Consider the following 19,241-nt stretch of genomic DNA (forward strand, 5'->3'; position numbering starts at 1 on the left):
TCATATACACACATTTATTTGTTCTGCTTATTCTAACTGGAGAGCTCTCATTAACCAATAAAACAGCAACTTTTGTCTCCTGACTCAGACTAAGTAGGTTTCAGTGACCATTAAGCCTTTTAGACAAACAGATGCATGAGACTTCTTCCAATTATACTGCTGGTTGCGGTTACACAGCTCAACCAAAGAACAGGCCCTCCTGTAGCGCTTTAGAGACTAACACATTTATTAGGTCATGCGCTTTCTTGGGTATCAGACGAAGGGAATTTTACCCATGAAACTTATAACCTAATAATTTTTTTAGTCTCTCCAGTGCCACAGGATGGTTGGTTATTTTAGCTGAACCAAAGAAAGCTTGGAAAATATTTTGAGCTTTTTCTGTTTCTTTTACCCAGCCTTCCACTAAAGACATGTTGCTTTCTTTGTTCTGAAGAAGTTTAGAATATGTATAAGGCAAATATCAGAATTCATTGAACAGAGGGGATTGTATGGATCATGGGATTTTGAATGGAGTCGAGAGCCTTTCATTTTACATTCTTGGCTTCGAAACCTACCCAGGATACTGATCAGAAATAGTTACCAGCTGTTGGGTATTCAATGAGCAGGGTGAAACGGAGCTCAGTCCACTTGCCAGAGTTATACCAGTGGGAAAAGCATGTATATATTGATAAGAGGAGAATGCAGAAAAAATAATAAAGTGTGTGGCTGGGCCATGGAGAGAAATAATGACGTGAACTCTTCAGAGCTTTCTTAAAAATTTGGCTCTGAAACTGAGTGAGCTGAAAGGAAGGAGAGACATAGTCTACTGTCTAGATCCACTCGAACAAATGTTCACCAGGATGCCTGGGTTCCATTCATGGAATGCTTCACAATAGATAGATCAGGGTGGGCAGGTGTCAGGACCCTTGGGTTCCATTACGAGGTGTAGGGTGAAAGTTTTTCCAGCTGGTTCACCTGCTTTGTGAAATATCACGTCCACTGAGACTTATTCTAAAATGAAGACCTCAAAATACTCAATCTTTCAAAACAACTCCAAGCCCTGAAGGCAGCTAAGCAGTGTTTGGGAGATGTGTGTTAACAACTGCATCCTTTGCAGTTCTTCCCTGCGAAAATGTGTTTAAGAGGGAGAAAAAAAAAAGCACCACATTCTAGCTTAATAAAAGCCAAATGATGCTGTTTGCCAATTACCAAAACAGGGCAAAGGTTGAAACCCCACTGAATTATAACACAAGTTATGGGCCAAGACTTTTATGATTAACGGCTCTCTGAGAAATTCGTTAATTTGACCAGAAGCAACTTGACTGCAATTGCACAAAATGACAGAAAGCAGAAGAGGTAGAAACTACGGCAGAACAAGTTAAGAAAAAGTTCATTAAAAACAAGTCAGAGACTGAGGGAAGGCAATTCTTTTTTGTTTTCTCTTGGGGAAAAAAAACCCAGCAGGAGTACTCAAAAGAGATGGCTGGGTTTATCATAGAATCATAGGGCTGGAAGGGACCTCAGGAGGTCATCAAGTCCAGCCCCCTGCTTCAAGCAGGATTAACCCTAACTAAGTCATCCCAGCCAGGACCTTGTCAAGCCAGGACTTAAAAACCTCAAGGGATGGAGAATCCACCACTTCTCTGGGCAACACATTCCAGTGCTTCACCATCCTCCTGGTGAAGTAGTTTTTCCTCATATCTAACCTATTCCTCTCTCTCAGACCATTGCTCCTTGTTCTATCATCTGCCACCACTGAGAACAGCTTCTCTCCATCCTCTTTAGAGCTCCCCTTCAGGAACTTGAAGGCTGCTATAAAATTACCCCTCAGTCTTCTCTTCTGTAACCTGAACGAAACCAAATCCCTCAGCCTCTCCTCAATGGTGAAGTGCTCCAGCCCCTTAATCATTTTTGTTGCCCTCCGCTGAACCTGAACCTGTTGTTGCAGTTGATGTTTTCCTCAGTGATTTCATCTTTGAGAAAGAGTGAGCAGGAGAAAACTGAAAGAATGAATAAAGGAGAGAGAGGCCACCTTTTAGAGAGGGCTGTATGGGCTCATGGAAGAGAGAATTCTTGGATGGAACAAATTTTTTAGGTTAAGGGTGAGGGGAGGGGATTGCTTGTTGAGGAATGGTTTGTGCTGGCTCAGTATGCACTCTGTTGAAGGAAATGTGGGTATACTGTTTCCAAACAATGTTTAAATAAATGGTGGGTCTGTTATTCCGAAATCAACTATTGACTGAAGGAGCTAAGAAACAGTTTGGAGATGAGGTTTGGTTTTGCCTACAACACTAGTCCATAACATAATTAGTTGTTAAGTGTGCATATGGGTATACAGTCCAAGACGGAGATGTGTGTTGTGCATTACAGAACTCAAAGGGGTAAAAATCACCTCCAACCCAGCATAAGCTGGTTCTCAGCCACTAGGGTGAGGCTGACAGCAATAAAACAAGGTTGAATGGAACTGGGAAAAGCAAATGTATGTTCTTCAAACAATGAAGTATACAGAGTGGTTTGGAGGGGCTGACAGCCACCATGGGTCCTGTGGCAAGGTGGAAGCAGGCCAGGTTCTGTGTCCCTGGGAAGGGTAGGGCCAAGAGCAGTCAGCCCTCAGTGACATTGTCCCGCCATTCCTTCAGATCCGCATGGAGCACCATAGCTGTGGCATTTCAAAGGTGCCCAGAGCTCATGCTGCTGCTGAGATAACAATGGTGGCAGCTGGAGCTTGGGACGCCTTTGAAACACTGGGTCCTAGGACAACTGCCCCCTTTGCCCTCCCCTGTTGGTGGGCCTGCAGTAGCAACAAGTACTGTATATTTTAGAGAGTTTGTCTGTCTGTTTGCTCAAGAACTCCTCCTAAAAGGTAAGAGCTCGGACCACCACATGCAGTACACAGCTTCTGCTTCTTACCAAGTCAAGTACAGTCCTCAGAAGTGACATAACTAGGCAAATGTTGAAACTAAGATGAGCCACAAAAATAGGATGAACCTGGAATAGGATTACTTCTGAATAAACCTTGCAGAAAAGAGCTAAAACAAAGAAATGTGGAGTAGTGCTCTGTTTTGGCACAGCTAAATCAATATTTTAGGTTTGAAAATTAGAAGAAAATGTTACTGGCAACTAAATCGACTACAACCCTTTTTTGTTAAAACATGGCAAATGTTAAAATTTTATAGGGATGAAGAAAAAAATACAGTTGATGGAATTCCTGTTTGAAAAACATTACCAACAAAAAAAAAATTAAACTGAGAAGTTTTAATAATCTCTTTTTAAAAAATCTGAAATCAAAATCAACTTCCCAAAAATAATGCTGCATTGTTAAACAATACAATCATTTAAAAGCATGTACATTTTCCTTTGATTAAAAAAATAGTAAAGTTAAGGACCTGAGCAATGCCAGGTAATTGCTAGCAGTTATGTAATAAGAAAACATGAAGTACCTGGCCTAGAGAACTGAATAAAACAAGACACCACTGGCCTTCCCACAAAGAGGAAAATTGTCTTCATTATAAACAAGGAGTCACTGGAGAACTGTAGAGCTGAAATGCAGTTGTGAAACCAGGAATTGTAGCAGTTGGACCAAGGTGTCTGCCTAAGCTGTGAAGCTGCAGATTCCATTAGAGTAACACATCCATGACAAAATGAAGGAAAGGTTCGGCTCATCTTGCGAAGAAGGCACACTGAGGTTGCCATGAAAATGTCCACACTTAACAATAGTGGGCAAATGAGACAGCACCCTAGTTCCTTGCCCCATGAGAACAAAATAACTATTTCAAACCTTCGTCTAGCAATGACTCAGCTTTCCTAACAAACACCATACATACATCTTCATGCAACTATGGTGTCTACTGAGCAGATATAGAAACAAACTCTTATAGAGGCCAAGGTTCCCTCTAATTTTTTGCTTCCATGTGAAGAACAGATTTTGTTATGCCCACTGAGGCATACTCAGATGTGCACCACAAGTAGAAATACATGCTGATAGCTGTGGGTGTTTTACTCAGCTAGATGGCACCTGAATCTCTCCTGGCTGGTCGCCCAAGAGCTTGGCTTACAGGGAACATGGTTAGTGGCCTTTGTTTGATCTCTGTCTCTAGTGTAAATACAGACTAACGTCCCTGAAATCAATCGACCTTTAAAAATGTAAAACTAGTGTAAGAAGAGAATCAGGCCTGTGCCATCTGCTCTGAGGGCATCAGGTGGCCAGCAAACGTCATTTTGACAGCGTGTCACCAACAGCAGTAGGTACTACAGCTGAAAACTCACTTTGTCAGCTGCACTGGAAAAAGAAAATCAGGAGAAAAATGAGGAATGCAATTTCATAAAAATGCTGTAAATTCTTACAAATTAAGACTGGATTTTCCAACATGCCTGTGGACATTAGAAGCAGAAATCCTAATGAATTTCAGTGGAATTTTTGCTGTTAATATCCGTATGCCACTCTAAATATGTACTTTTAAAAAGGACGTGGAATGTGAGTTTTATTCTGTTATTAGGGTGATCAACTCATGACAAATGGGAAAGATGCATTCACCTCCAAAATAAAAGCTGTGTGAACCTTTGTAAGGGATATATTCCTTTCCTCTCTCACACCCCTATTCAAATGCCTATCTAAGTTTACAAGAGGTCTGCATACCTGCAGGTAATAATTCTCCCTAAGAGGAGGGAAAAAATCTTCCCTGCACACTGAAGCCATCCGGAGAGGCAATATTCATATTTACATAAGGAAAATGATGGAAAAAAATCTCATATTGGGAAACCAAATTTCTAATAAAAGTCAAATCATCAAATGAGACTTACAAGGCAAGGAGAGTGGGCCAATTGGAAAGAGGAGCAGAGACCTCCTGGAGAGAGAGAGACTGCATGTGTGCATGCTTCTATGAGATCTGCTGGAGTCTACCATTAAGGACAGTCCAAAAGGGAAATACATCAAGGCAGCTTAGCAGGCTCTGAAGAAAGGAACAAGACACCTACATGGAGGTTCTAATCTGGTTAGAAAATAATTTAAAAGAAACCGTCTTTGTGAGTTCATTGTGGACTAGGTAAATAACTGAAGCAAGCAAATAGCAGCTAACTCTCTGAGGTCTGGGCAGTTGCTTATTTCTTGGCCTCTTTGACACCAGTCTTTACGCTCCTTTCCCTGTGACTTGCACTCATTCAAGCTATTTTATTGGAGGGGGAGACTATTTATACTGCATTGATTAGGGCCTGATGGAAGGGAAGAGAATGGAAAGACTGTTGATTTCAATCCTCCTTTCAGAAAGTGGAAGCTTTATTCACAACCCAGCACTTCGCCAGAACCTGGAAGTCTCTGAGTTTGAGTGTTTTGAATAGGTGAGACTTGTACTTTGAAAGTTTGGGATCCTATGGGTGACAGCTTAAAAAGAGGCTCAGCCCTATGTCATTAAGAACATAGAAAACAGAATGGGCATTTGTTGTTAAAGAAATGTTTCGAAAGGCAAGTTTTCTCTGTCATAGCAGGACAGAGTCTTACCTATGGGGAAATGTTTTATTTTTTAAAAAATCAAGGAAATATCTTTGTAAATACACAGCACTTCTAACTTCACAATAAATGGTTCAATTCTCCCTTGAAAAACAGCAAGAGAGACATAGAACACAGTTTCTGAGCCCTCTCAAACTCCACATTGCTACTATCTACCTCCTTCCGGTGGGTCTCTTTCTCTCTCCCTCCTGCACTGGGAGTTGGCCAGACTTCCAAACTAGACCTCTCATCTGAAACTTGATCTTGCAGTGTTTGGGCCTCTGAATTTATACAGCTTATTGCACAGACTGATTGAATCTAGGTCAGAACACACTGACTGAATTGATTTAGCTACAGATATACTTTCCCCCCGCGTTCTTTGAATAAAAAGGGAGGTTGTGAAAAACCAGGCAAGAGCACTATCAAAAACCTGTGAGTACTGCTAGGATCCTAGAAGGCAGAGCAGGGGCTTGCAGGACAGTGAAAGCAACTTGCTTGTTTTATTATTACTGCTGCTACACTTTGACTATTGTTTGCAGCTTTGCGTGTACCAAGAAAAAAATATTATGCTAAGTTCTCCCTACTTCCTTTCAGTGCCTTGGTGAAAGGATCCTGCAGGCCGCAGAGACAGGAGTTGCCCAAGGTCACAATCTTTTTATGATGCTGAAAGCAGAGATTGGTGTAGACTTATTGAGATGTACAGGGCCTTTTTTGTGCCAGTACTGAGTACCGGCAGCTGCACCTACAGGATTGGCTGGGGGTGGGGAGAAGCCGGCTGAGCACAGGTTCCTTTTTTTTTTTTTTTTTAATATAAAAAAGGCACTGACTACACATCAATAACAACTTGTGACTTCTTTCCCTTGCCAGCCTCTTCATTTCTGTGGGACCCCTATCCGCGGTACCTAGGCAGTCAGCCTTCTTCTTAGCAGAGATGTAGGGTCCTCATCTTCCCCTAGGGTATGGAGACCATCCTCTCCTCTTGAAGCTTCTCCCTCCTCTGCAGCCTCTAGTTTAGCAGTTGCTTGCATGCAAGCAAGCATCTCTTTCCTCCCCCTGGGGAGAGTTTAAAAGCTCTCAGGCAGCCCTGAAATGCAATCAGGTGATCTCAGATAGTCCAACGTAGCCCTGTCTCATCTGATCCTAATCCACCTCAGACAGCCCGATTTTAGCTGATCCTGACTGACCTGCAGTAACACACTTCCAGTTAATAGGGGTGTGAGCCTTTTTACCTTTCTAGGCCTGCCTTCTCTTACTTTCATTGCAGTCCCCTGGCCTGACTTTGTCTCAAACAGATCACAAATAGGGTCCTCCTCTTACAGGGTCCCCTAAAGCTTTCCAGACCCTGAGCAAGTGCCATGAAATGTTTTTGACTCACTTTACATTCAGTGGGAGATTTTTGAATTAGTCACAGGAATCACGGAATTCACCATGAAAGCCGAGCCATGGCAGTACTAAAGCAGTTTAGATCTGGGACTCTACTGTGAATGGCTACCTTGACTCTGGATTAAAGAATTTGTACAGAGCCGTCTTGGGAAAAAGACAGAGGCAATAATTTATGAATTGTCTCATGCTGGGTAAATGTCCCATCCATCCTGGGCAATGAAAAACACTGTTGTTTTTACCACAAACACAAAAGGGTCAGCAGAGTTCATCTGCCTTGTCCCTCCTATCTCCTTTGAACCTCTTGATCAGACCCACTGAAGCTGGAAGTCAGTGGGTGGCTAGGGGAGGAGGCAGTGTGCTGACAGGCTCACCTTTGCTCTGCTGGGCTGTAGGTCTGTCCTCTCTGACAGCTGCTGATGGTGATGGGGTCGAAGTTGCGGAAGGAACGGAGGGCCACCCCGGAGATGGCCACATACTGGGAGCTGAAGCTAATGAGGACAGCCTGGGTGTGGTAGAAGGGGTGACTGAGGTCATGGATCACAGGGATAATCAGGGGATTGTTTCTGCAGCTCAGAACATGGACACCTGTCAGAAGACACAAGACCATAAGAGATGGGTAGGGAGGGTCAGTACTTTGCACAATTACACGCACAAGCCATCAGCACTTCAGGGTCATTCAGACATTTTGGAAAAGCCCTATGGAGTTTAACAGGAGGTTTTGGGACTTGCTCCCTAAAACTTAATAGGGACGTATATCTTGTCTACAGCATCGTACAGGAGGGTCCAAACAATCTGTAGAAAGGTTTCTAATCTCTCCAGTAATTTGTGGGGCTTGTTAAAAATAATTTCTATTGAATCCCACTTCTCTGTGACAAGAGCAACAACATTAAAGGCAAAGGAGTTACACTACTATTAAAACAGCCTAAGCAAGCAGACAATTAGACCCTCTGAGCTATGCACTGCAACATGTAACTGCACAAACAGAATGGGTAGCTTTGTGCAAAATGGGCAATTTACCAGTGGTCTCTTTGCAGCTATGTGTAATTCCCCAGCATAGACACTACCTTCTGGGTTTGGCCATTTGATTATTTCTTTTAACCAAGTAGCTTCTTTCTTTTCCCTAACAGGGCAATGCTGCGTTGATGAACCAGTGGAGAGATACAGGTGTGTGTGTACGTGGTGGGGGAGAAGGTTTTAAAGGTAACTCTGATGTGAAAATACATCATGAAGTCATCCCATTTCAGGGAGGTACCATGCACCATCCACAGAGATTCTGAGCAGCCCTATCATCCCATTAGCTTCAGTAGGACATGGGGATATGAAGTAACACTCAGCTGCTCAGCACCTCCTGGACATCAGGCTACAGAACAAAATGCCTGAACTTAATGAGGTAGCCCTACTGATATCATTAGTATCATTCCAGGAGTTAATTGGGCTGCCTCTCCACTGACTTCAATTTGTTGCACCAGCACTGAATGGTCTGTGCGTGCTCCATCAACATCAACAGAGTGGCATAAAGGATGAATTTGGCCCCAGCTTCATTCACTTTGCTGGACTTCCATCAATGGTGGATTTGTCTCAGTGCCTTGGGCCACAAGGATACATTTACAAATTTGAGAATAAATTCTATTTGTCTAACTGGCTCAGAGATTCCCCTTCTGCTCCCCTCCCTGGGTCAGGTTTCTTGACTCAAGAAAGGGAAAAAGTTTTTTTTTTTCCCCTTAAAAAGTAATTTCTAGTTAATTAAGACAGATCATTCTTTTTAAACCTGTCTTCAAACTGCCTTCTTTTACATTGATCCCCTCTTCCTACTTTCAGCAATAAGAATAAGAATAAGAATAATAAATTAATAATAATAAAAGGCTTCTCTTCTCCTTTGGTTTCCATGTAATTCTGAACTAACCTCTCTGCCTGTTTGCCTTTCAGAAGTATTTTAATATGAGCTCCCTGTGGAAGGCTAATGGCATTTTGGGGTGCATTAGTAGGCATCCTTCAGTCTGCATAGACTATGGATCGTGCCCTTTATAGTTTCAATTGAGGACTTCATTTACAGCGTCTACTGTGACTATGAAGACCCAAACGAGAGTGACAGTCCTTGCTGCATCTCTTGCAGATGTGGTGGGTGTCTGGCAAGTCCTTAGTGTGCTTTCTGTGCGCTCGCTTCTCCTCTGCTAGCTGTCTGATCCTCATCTCGCCCTTCTGAGGCCCTTGTGTAACCCCTGCCTCCATCTGCTGCGGTCGTCTGCTAGTTCTTCCCAGTTGTCCAGCTCAATGTCTACCTCTCTGAGGTCTCTCTTGCAGACATCTTTGTAGCGCAACTGGGGGCGTCTGGGAGGTCTTTTGCCAGAGGCTAGCTCACTATACAGGATGTCTTTTGGAATCCTTCCATCATTCATCCTGTGGACATGGCCAAGCCAGTGGAGCCGACGCTGCCTGAGGAGGGTGTGCATGGTTGGGATTCCAGCTTGCTCGAGGGGTGCATTAGGAGAAGCATTTCCAGCAGATCTAGAGAAGTTATTATTCCCCTCTACTCAGCACTGGTAAGGCCAAATCTAGAGTATTGCATTCAGTTCTGGGCCCCCCACGATAGAAAGGATGTGGACACATAGGAGCAGGTTCAACAGAGGGCAGCGAAAATGATTAAGGGGCTAGACCACATGACTAATGAAGAGAGGCTGAGGGATTTGGGCTTATTTAGTTTGCAAAAGAGAAGACTGAGCAGCGATTTGATAGCAGCCTTCAACTTTCTGAAAGGGGGCTCTAAAGAGGATGGAGAGAGACTGTTCACAGTGGTGACAGATGGAAGAACAAGGATCAATGGTCTGAAGTTACAGAGGGAGAGGTGTAGCTTAGAATATTAGGAAAAACTATTTCACCAGGAGTGTAGTGAAGCACAGGAATGTGTTACCTAGGGATTTTTAAGTCCCGGCTTGACATGGTCCTGGCTGGGATGATTTAGTTGGGGGTTGATCCTGCTTGGGGCAGGGGGCTGGACTAGATGATCTCCTGAGGTCCCTTCCAGCCCTAGAATTCTATGATTCTATAAATGGTGCAGGTTTCCCACTTGGAACCAAGTGCAGATACTTCATAATTAACACTCCACTAGAATCCCAGGATTCTAATTCATTTGGGCATTTCTGCTTTCTTTGATGGAAAGTCCAAAAGTCCTCACTCCCAGGCTGTTTGTTCATTTTGGTTCAATTCCTAGCAATTAGGAATTTCTGAAACAAAACAGATCGCCATCTCTGGCACTAGCAATTGGTAGTTTAATTCTCAGCATGGGAGAATGGGTCATGGACATGGACCTCTTTCTTTCTGCCCCAGAGACAGCCCATCCAAAACAGGGCTGTCTTACGTCCTGGGCCATACTGCGTAGAGCCACGGGGGAGAGACCTATCTGCATGGCTAAATTATCTGGTTTCATGACATATTTTTCACGTCTTGCTGAGTAAAAATGCAACCAACCCTCATCACATATTTTCTTATGCCTGGCACAAAGGACATAGAATCACAGAAGACTAGAACTGAAAGGCCCTTGAGAGGCCATCAGGTCCAATCCTCTGCTGTCATGGCAGAACCAGGGTCCATCTAGATCACCCCTGATAGAAGTTTATCGAACCTGATCTTAAATATCTCCAATGATCGAGATTCTACCATTCCCTAGGCAATTTATTCCAGTGTTTAACCATCCTGACAGTTAAGTTGTTCCTTATGTCCAGTCTAAACCTCCCGTGCTGCAACTTAAGACCATCTTACCTCATTTTTTTACAAATCCCAGAAGAAACCCACCATGTTCTAATAAAAGCAGTGAAATCGGTTGTCTCTTTCTGCCTAGTACAGGTAAGGCTCTCTGTCCATACATAAGATCTAGAAGAGGCAACTATGATTATCTAGTCTGGCTTCTTGGTTTAACATATGCCACAGAACTTCCCCAAAACAATTCCTCTAGGCTTCTTTCAATATCAGTTGTTAGTCTGACTCAATTAGTTCAAGAACAGGCACACCACAAGGACACAGAATGAGCCTTGTCCTGAAGACATTACAAAAGCCACTGACGTACATTGGAGTTTTGACTGAGTAAGAGCAGCTGAGCTGGGTTCTGTATACTTCTTCCTTCCGTTCAGCTAAAAAAGGCATTGTAGCTTTCTGTCCACTGGGGTGGCCAGATGGGGTTTTCCATGAGGAAGAGAGTCCCTTAACTGTGCAGATTTGTATTCATCCGTTTGGAGAGTACCAAACTCAGGTTGTAATTGCTTGCAGAATTTTAAAACTTTGCCTTGATCCAGAGGTGCAGGGGCACTTTTAGTAGTGGGGGTGTGTGGAGTGACAACTGTTGGGACTCTCTGGCAGCACAGTCTCATTTAAAACCTGGATGTGCTGCAGCCCCATACACTCCTAGTTCCCATGGTTTTTCCTTGATTCCTGATTCTTCTTTCTCTCTTCCCTGCCCTCTGTCTTTCTGTCCATACACAGAGTTGTAGGTTGTATGTGTATAGTTACTACAGTCAGCTCTCTGCCATTTATATGGCAGATCAAAGCACCTCTGGGACCACTGAAAATCACTCTGCTGAAAAGGGAAGGATGTCGCAGATTCAAGGTGTGCTGTGCTACAGGAGAGGGAGCCGTGCTAGTCTATATACTATCAAAACAAAAAAGCAGTCAAGTAGCACTTTAAAGACTAACAAAATAATTTATTAGGTGAGCTTTCGTGGGACAGACCCACTTCTTCAGACCATAGCCAGACCAGAACAGACTCAATATTTAAGGCACAGAGAACACAAATTTGGCATAAATTTGTCCTCCTTGATTACTGTTTTTGGTTCTCTGTGCCTTAAATATTGAGTCTGTTCTGGTATGGCTATGGTCTGAAGAAGTGGGTCTGTCCCACAAAAGCTCATCACCTAATAAATTATTTTGTTAGTCTTTAAAGTGCTACTGGACTGCTTTTTTGTTGTGCTAAGGGAATGTTGCTTAAGGAAACCCCTTCAGCTAGAACAGTAGTTCGCAACCTCTTTACCATTGTTGATCATATTCAGTACTACCCACATGGCCCTGAGGATGTCCCATGGGCCACAGCTCTGTGCTCATTGGGCTGCAAGTGGCTGGCAGGCCACAGGCTGAGAACCACCAAGCTATGAGCAACACACTGGGCTTACCTGGATACATTTTATTCAGTGCTAAGTGGGAGTCACCTGCATATATTCTGGGTTTCTCCTCTGCCAGTGAAACCCACTAGAGACTCGCCCTTGATTCACATCCAGTGAAGGTTTAATTCTGTGTGGGAGATCTGTTAAATATCCTTTCCCCTGCCCTGGTCTCCTTGATGTCCCTCTTTACAGACAGAAAGGGGTAAGAAAATGCAGAATGGGTGTGATTTAGGAGAGGGTCTGAAAACAATGATAATTCCTTTGTATTCCAGACACCAGAATACCTTCAAAGGCCATTCCCTCATCCCCCCACCTTCACCCTCCCGATATAGTATATGATAACAGCAGAGTCAAAAGGGCTACTCCAGGTTTGGGGGGGCTGCAGCCTCAACAAAGTTACCTACAGAGGCTGCAGGGGTGGCAGCAAGAGGCTTTACAACAGATAGTCAGGAAGGCTCCGATCCCATCAGCAGGGCCAGATGGTCAGAAGAATTCTAACATCTGACCTGCCCAGTTCTTCTGAAAACCTGCCCATTGGAGGCTAGTGAGAGCTGCTGGGTGAAGGGCACTTTTGCAAACATGGTCCTTATTTTGATGCCTACAGGTGATCTCAGCACATCTGAAAATCTACAGCAAAGTCTTAGTGGGCAGGCCAATACCTATCTAGCAGCACAGACTTGCTATAACACTCAGCTCTGGGAGCCTGACATGCGTGCTTCTTCTGGCTGGCCCTCTGCTCCAAAGCTGCACCAACATGCTGTCGGGAAGCCTGAGCAGGGCCACCAGCCTTCTTCTGGGACTTGGGGTGGAGCAAGCAAAAGAACGCTGTGGAAGAAGAAAGGAAAAGCTCAGTGCAAAGCTTTCTTACCAAGATCATGGCTTTGCTTCTTGGTGTCAAACAGTTGAACCGTGATTGTTTCCTGCTTCTGATCCAGGTAGTTCGTTCCATCAGTGACCAAGTGGACAATGATAGCAGCAGCTACCATGGGCTGAGAAAAATATGCCTGGGAGAGAAGAAGAAAACAGAGAATCAGGTGCAGAACTGGAACGGTTCATGTTTTTTATATTTTTAAAATGCAACATTCAAAGCATCACCTCTCAGTAGCAATTCCCATCCCAAGGCCTCCAAAAATGTTCTCTCTTCCAACCTGTCCTTTTATCTATCCTCAAAACCTATTTTTAAAAAAAAATTGCAAAAAAAGATAAATGTCACAGAAAGGAATTGCACTGGTAGGTGCGTCTCTTTTACCTTCAGCCAGAAAATCGTCTGAGTCATGTGTGAATACGGGAAGTTGGCTGTGCAAGGATACCAGGCGTACTGAGATATCACATCGCTCAGGTCCATCACCTTGGTTCGGCACACCTGACCGGCACAGGGAAATAATGTCACAACAGAGTCAGATACAAGTATGAAATTGATATCGCTGCCAAAAGCGGCGGCCACTGCTTTTAATACCATTCACTAAGTAAAAATCATTACTTGTAGGTCATCCACACCACTGACACCACAAACAGGAATGCCAGGCTCCTAGTGGCTCTGTGTTTGCCAAAAGAAAGTTTCCCTTTGTGATTAACTGGCTATGGGTGGAGTTTTCAAAAGTGCCTAGTGTAGCACTGCTCCCATTGAAGTCAAAGTACTACAATAATAGCTGGGCGGAGAGATATTTGCAGCGTTGCTGTAATGGTGTCAGTTCCAGGATCAAAGAGATGACGTAGATGAGATAATATCTTTTATCAGATCATCTTCTGTCAGGGAGGTACCAGCTTTTGAGCTTTTGAAGTGTTCTATCCCTAGACCCAGAAAAGACTCTGTATAGTTCAAAAGCTTGTGAAGAAATTGGGCCAACACAAGACATTACCTCACCTGCCGTGCCTCTTAGACACATAGATAGACAGGATGTTGTGGTTGCACCCAACATTATCTAAACACTGTATCTTTCTATTTAAAACCTGCGCCTTACTAATTCTTACTATCTGGCTGTTTCTCGAGAGTGGCTGCAGATGATCATGTGAATGTGAAAATACATGCAGTCAGGACTGCATTGCCTCCGCAACCCAAACAAGCTTGTTAGGAAAATAGTGATCTTATTAGTTTATTTACTCAAAATCCCCTTTTCACATTTACAATTCACCCCACAGCAGCCAGGGTGAGGCAGAGGTAAAAATGCAATGGGATTATTTGAAAATCTGGCCTACTGGAAACAGCGGACTGAGTGAAAAGCACTAGGAAGGATAGAGGGCTTTAAGTGCATAAGAAACCCATAGCACAGTCAGTGTGGAAGACATGAAAAATAATCTTCAGGAAATCACACGGATTTTCTCTTGCAACATCACAGCTAAGCGAGATTGTTTTTCAATGGACATTTGTGGCTGTGAACGATTAGCTCCCATGGTGTTGCCTCTGGAGAAAACTGAGTGGAAGAACAGCAAAGCTGCAACACTTTGAACCTGAAAACCACAACTTCACGTGAAGGATGCCTTCCATTCAAGGATCTCAGTGCTCTGTACTGATGCCTCTCTGCAACTCTGTAACATTATTATCTGGAGAACACGCACAGAATGGTGGAGTGTTTTCCTCATGGTCACCCAAGCTAGCAGCAGGGACAAAACTCCAAACCTGGAGGCCAGAGCTCCTCGATTCATGGTATTAACTACTTGGCTGCTGTCCCGGAAATGCACCAAAGAGAAGTTCTAAGGCTCGGACTCTGGAACCGGTGTTGCAAGTGCAGATGCCTGCACTGGCCTGCACTGTGCTCTGTCCGGTGCAGTCATGGGTCTGACTGCAAAACTGGGGCCTCAGCTGAGAACTTCCAGGACAATGCATTGCAAACCAGCCGTTCCGTTGAACCCTGCCCCTGTTGCTGTTGTTGTTTTTAAAATGGGAGCTGAGCATATTAGCAGAGCTATTTTGATAGTAAAAAAAATACAATGTCCATTCAGTAATTGTGCACTGAACTCCATTCCCGGTCTCGGCAGGCAAATGCAGAGAGTGCTTGGAATGCTTAGGAATAGAGCAACTGGATTGGCCAACAGTGAGGTAATGGCTTCTATAATTTGAAACCCTAAAGGCCCAGTGCAGAGGAATCTGTGCACAAAACATAAATCAGCTTTAATGGGCTGGAAGAAGATTTTTAGATTTTTTTTTTTAAACAACTGGGGCCAAGCTTCATTGAGGCTAGCCAGTGGATAGTGTTACATTTTACAACAGTGCAAGACTTTACATAAACTATCTTTGGCATCTGAAATCCAGTCCAACAATTTGACATGTATCATTTCGCAATTCTCGTTTCTTGCCTTTTCAGCAGCCTCTCTCTTGTTGGGGAAAATGGGTTTTATTTTAATACCGATCCAGTTAGGAAATGTATCTTACCCACATCTGCAATTTAAATGGTCATAGAACTCTTTGACATGAACAAAGATCTCATTGCTTTCCTATGGCTTTGTTCTTCTCTCTCTACTAACTCTATCAGCACAAAAAGCTGGTTGAAAGAAGCAGGAGTGCTGGGGTTTGGCTCATTTTAAATGCCACTTAATAGATGTGTGAGAACCAATATTAAGAACAGGCCCAGACCTTCACCAAAAATTTGAACAAAACCCAAAACAAACCATCATTGAGGATCGGAAAAACTTGGATAACTTTTAAATACCAAGTTTTCACTTCTTGTGAACCTTAGCTCTTTCTGGTTCTATCTGGGAGCATACACTGAATCCTCACTGTCTCCCAAGAAAGCCTTCTCCTAGAAGATTTCTTCTTCCATTTTGCAGATTCAGTAGATTTGTCTAGTTTGAAAAAAGGTTCACATAAGCATCCCGCACCTTCTGAGGCTGAACTATTACTTCTTATGCAAACACTACAAAATAGTGAGTAGGGTGACAATCAAGAGAAAAGTTGTGATCGACAGGGATCTGAGGAAGCCTAATCAATGCGGTATTAAGTCTGGCTGTGGGTGCCTTGTCTGCCTTAGTTGTACCATTGGGAATGCTGGAGTTAGAAAACGGATCAGAAATTTCCCTAATGTGGTTAAGTTCCAAAGGATTGTGCCATAACTGCCTCACTCTGACAGATTTCACCATCCTTCTAATGTGTATGGTGAATGTACCCTTTTTTCAGTTCTAGACATTTACTGATTGCCTCTGAGCAAGCGCATGAGTTCCGTCTAGGAGCATATCCTACACATTTCCCTTTCAAGCATCCTTACTGAATGTGTGACGGCCAACAGAACCAAGGTGCTCTAGCTTCAGACCCCGATTACTAGAACCCCAACACTTTTAAGGAGGGAAGAGTTCTGTTTCACAGGGTTGTAGGGAGGATAAAATCCATGAAGGGCAGTGAAGCACTCAGATGTAACAAAGATGAGGTTTATGCAAATAGATATATGAAGGATCTGCCTCTGTAAGCAAGCATGTCTGCGTAATGTACCATTCAATCCAGCCATTTTCCTTCATAGAGGTTGGCCAGACCGTCACAGATTTTACACACGTTGGAGATTGCTGCTGCGCTAATGCAACCCCATGTGCATCCAAGCAAAGTGCCAATCTGCACAGCTGGGACTTACCCCTACTTGAAAATTGGTGTAAGGCAAAATTTGCAATTAATGGAAGCTGTTCCTATCTATACCAGGACTTTGTCCCAGTGCAGCTACCCAGTTGGATGGCCTCGGACGGCTGTGAGTGGGGCAAATATCCAGTGTATAGACAAGACCACATTGATCTGATTTTCACTTCCTCCAAATCAAGCCTTGCTGCTGGTAATCACAGCTGCACCAGTGTCTCGTCTGGTGACAACGAGCAGGGCGGCTTTCAGGTGGGAGAGTTTAAAGTGGATGCAATATTTATTTAAGCTGTGCTGATATCTGGTGTTGGGGTGTGCAGTGAAGGTCCTGCTGCTTCTTCCCGTAGCAGGGAGACTGCATTTCAGCACTGGCTAAAGCAACTCCTATTGGTAAGATTACAGTAACACATTGTTTCGGGACCCTTTGTGATGAAACATGTTGAATGCAGTACTATCTGTGAAAGAGTAAGCCCCAAATGAATACAGTGAGTTCTACTGTTATAACTCACAGTGACAGGTATACTTCTGATGGCACTCAAAGTCCTGCCTAGGAACTGTAAAAGGTATGATGGATCTGTTAAGCAAGAAACTACAGTTCCCATCAGCCTCTTCCCCACAGCACATCTTCCTCAATTCAGGCTAGGTAGGACAAGGGGTAGGAGAGAGACCTCCATGAAAAAAAACCTGAGACAGGAAGTTTTAGCAGCCTGGAAACAACAACAGCCTGGCTAGCCAGGAGCTTCATGGAAGAGAACCACAGACAGCACTGCATACATTGTAAAGTTGCAGCAGAAACCAGGGAGCAGCTGTGAAGGAGGGTGTGATAGTCACACATACAGCTTGGACCTGTGGAGAACAGCAGAAGCTGGTGCAGAGGGCTCCCCCCCAAAACGACCCACACTACTAAGGAGCCCGGGTTGGAAGTATGCAACTCCTACTTGCTTTGCATGGACACTGGGCTGCAGAAGGCTAGCCCCGAAGAACCTACACCCTCAACTGGAGAACCCAGGGGCCCAGACCAGAACTGCTATTGCTCATTTTGAACTGTAACCCTTATATGCCTGTACCTAGAGTACAGGAATCCTTTCACCACCTGCTAGCCCCAGCCAAGCACCCTTTCACTTTAGACACACATCCTCACTTATGTGTATTAAATGCCATTCACCCAAAGCCCTGTTAGTCTGACTTGGCAGGAAGCAGGCCAGCAGCAGGTTTTTAATTGCAGTGTAGTCATATTCTTTGTGGCCACTGGGATCCACAAGGGTTCATGACTAGAAGGCTTAGCAGCAGAAGTGCCTTCAGTACTTGCCTCTGAGTTGTGGTACCTTCTACTGGTAACTTGGGGATATGTCTGCACAACAACTAGACATGCAAGGTCAGTTGCTGACAGCTGATTCAGGCTTGCAGTCCTTGGGCTGTGGGCTCCTGTGTAGATGTCTGGGCTTGCATGGAGCCTGGGCGCTGAGAATGGACAAGATGGGAAGGACCCAGAGTCTGGGCTCTGGTCCAAGACTGAAGGCCTATTCAGCAGTGAAACTCCCCAGTGCAATCCCTACAAGTGTGAGTCAGCTGGCACAAGCCAGCCATGGGGTTCTCTTTGCTGTGTAGACAGCCTTAGAGGTTTGGTTTACCCAGTGCCGAGCAGCTATAAAAATTGCAAAGGGTAGAAAAACCTTTTCTGATCAACATATGACCTGCTGGAGGACAGACTGGATGCATTCAGTTCCTTAGGGAGCTAGTGGAAGAATTGCCACAAATAATAATAGTAATAATAGAAAACAGTCCCATTTCAAAAGTTTCTTGCTGGTCTCACTGCAGAATGTTCTTTACATTCACCCCAGCAAGTTTGTCTGCAGGCCAGCTTTGAAAAAGCAGTGCCAAAGAATCTCAAATACAAACTTAAGAATCATCTTAGTGTATCCCTCCAAAACGAACTTTAACCCTTTAATGTCAGTATTAGGGGTTTGCCCTTCACGGTCACGAAGGGAACATATTTTCAAGTGTGTGTGTGTGTGTGTGTGTATAGCGCGTATACATGTGTATTTGCAAGCTAAGATGAATTTTATTCAATAATGCTGCACACAGATGCAGCAGATGGTTTTCAGAAAGGCTCCTGCCTGCCTATTAACTAATATTAAAGCCAGGATGACTGCCACATATACATGACCTGATTTGCCTACTACTGCACAGTGGGGCCAGTCTGTACCAAAGGCTCCAAACTGCTGCTATTTGTGCCTCATTTAGGCAAAAAAGTCGGACTTGAGGTTACAGGAAGGTGAAACTGTCTATACTAGTGATGAGTGACCCATTAAAAGGGTCAGAGTTTGGGTTCAAACAAACAGCCAGTCATCTAGCAGTTTATCTGAACAGTCCAAAACTCAGGAGTCTGCAAAGCTGGGATGGAAATCTCACAGGAACGGGCTTACTGAATTAAGTTTCTTTTCAGAAATACCCGACGAATAGCCTTCCACCTTGGATGGAGAGCCCTTCCTTCTCATCCTGTTCAGCACTAAGAAATACTGAGGCAAAGTTTATCTGAACATCTTAGAAATTCAGCAAAGGCTCTGTTCAAGTTTTCTTGTAAACCTCTGTCAGAATATTAGGGATATTTCATTCAGATTATTCAGTCCATTACAAATCTGTGCTGCTCTTGCCTGTTTTTCTTGTACATGTCCCCGGATTTTCAAAGTTCTGGGGT

The 19,241-nt window shown here is 43.9% G+C and overlaps 1 protein-coding gene across 1 annotated transcript in view; it reads right to left on the reverse strand.

Annotated features, from left to right (window-relative positions):
* PAPPA (pappalysin 1) overlaps window positions 1-19,241 on the reverse strand; it is a 248,149-nt gene that overhangs the window by 64,439 nt on the left and 164,469 nt on the right. Inside the window, exons 11-13 of the mRNA XM_075015238.1 lie at window positions 13,241-13,354; window positions 12,860-12,995; window positions 7,216-7,429 (exon numbers count right to left, since the gene is read on the reverse strand). Coding sequence (XP_074871339.1) covers window positions 7,216-7,429; window positions 12,860-12,995; window positions 13,241-13,354 — 464 coding nt within the window. The remainder of the gene's footprint in view (window positions 1-7,215; window positions 7,430-12,859; window positions 12,996-13,240; window positions 13,355-19,241) is intronic.

The sequence above is a fragment of the Carettochelys insculpta genome, chromosome 21, assembly GCF_033958435.1.
Source record: "Carettochelys insculpta isolate YL-2023 chromosome 21, ASM3395843v1, whole genome shotgun sequence".
Classification (NCBI taxonomy): Eukaryota; Metazoa; Chordata; order Testudines; family Carettochelyidae; genus Carettochelys; species Carettochelys insculpta.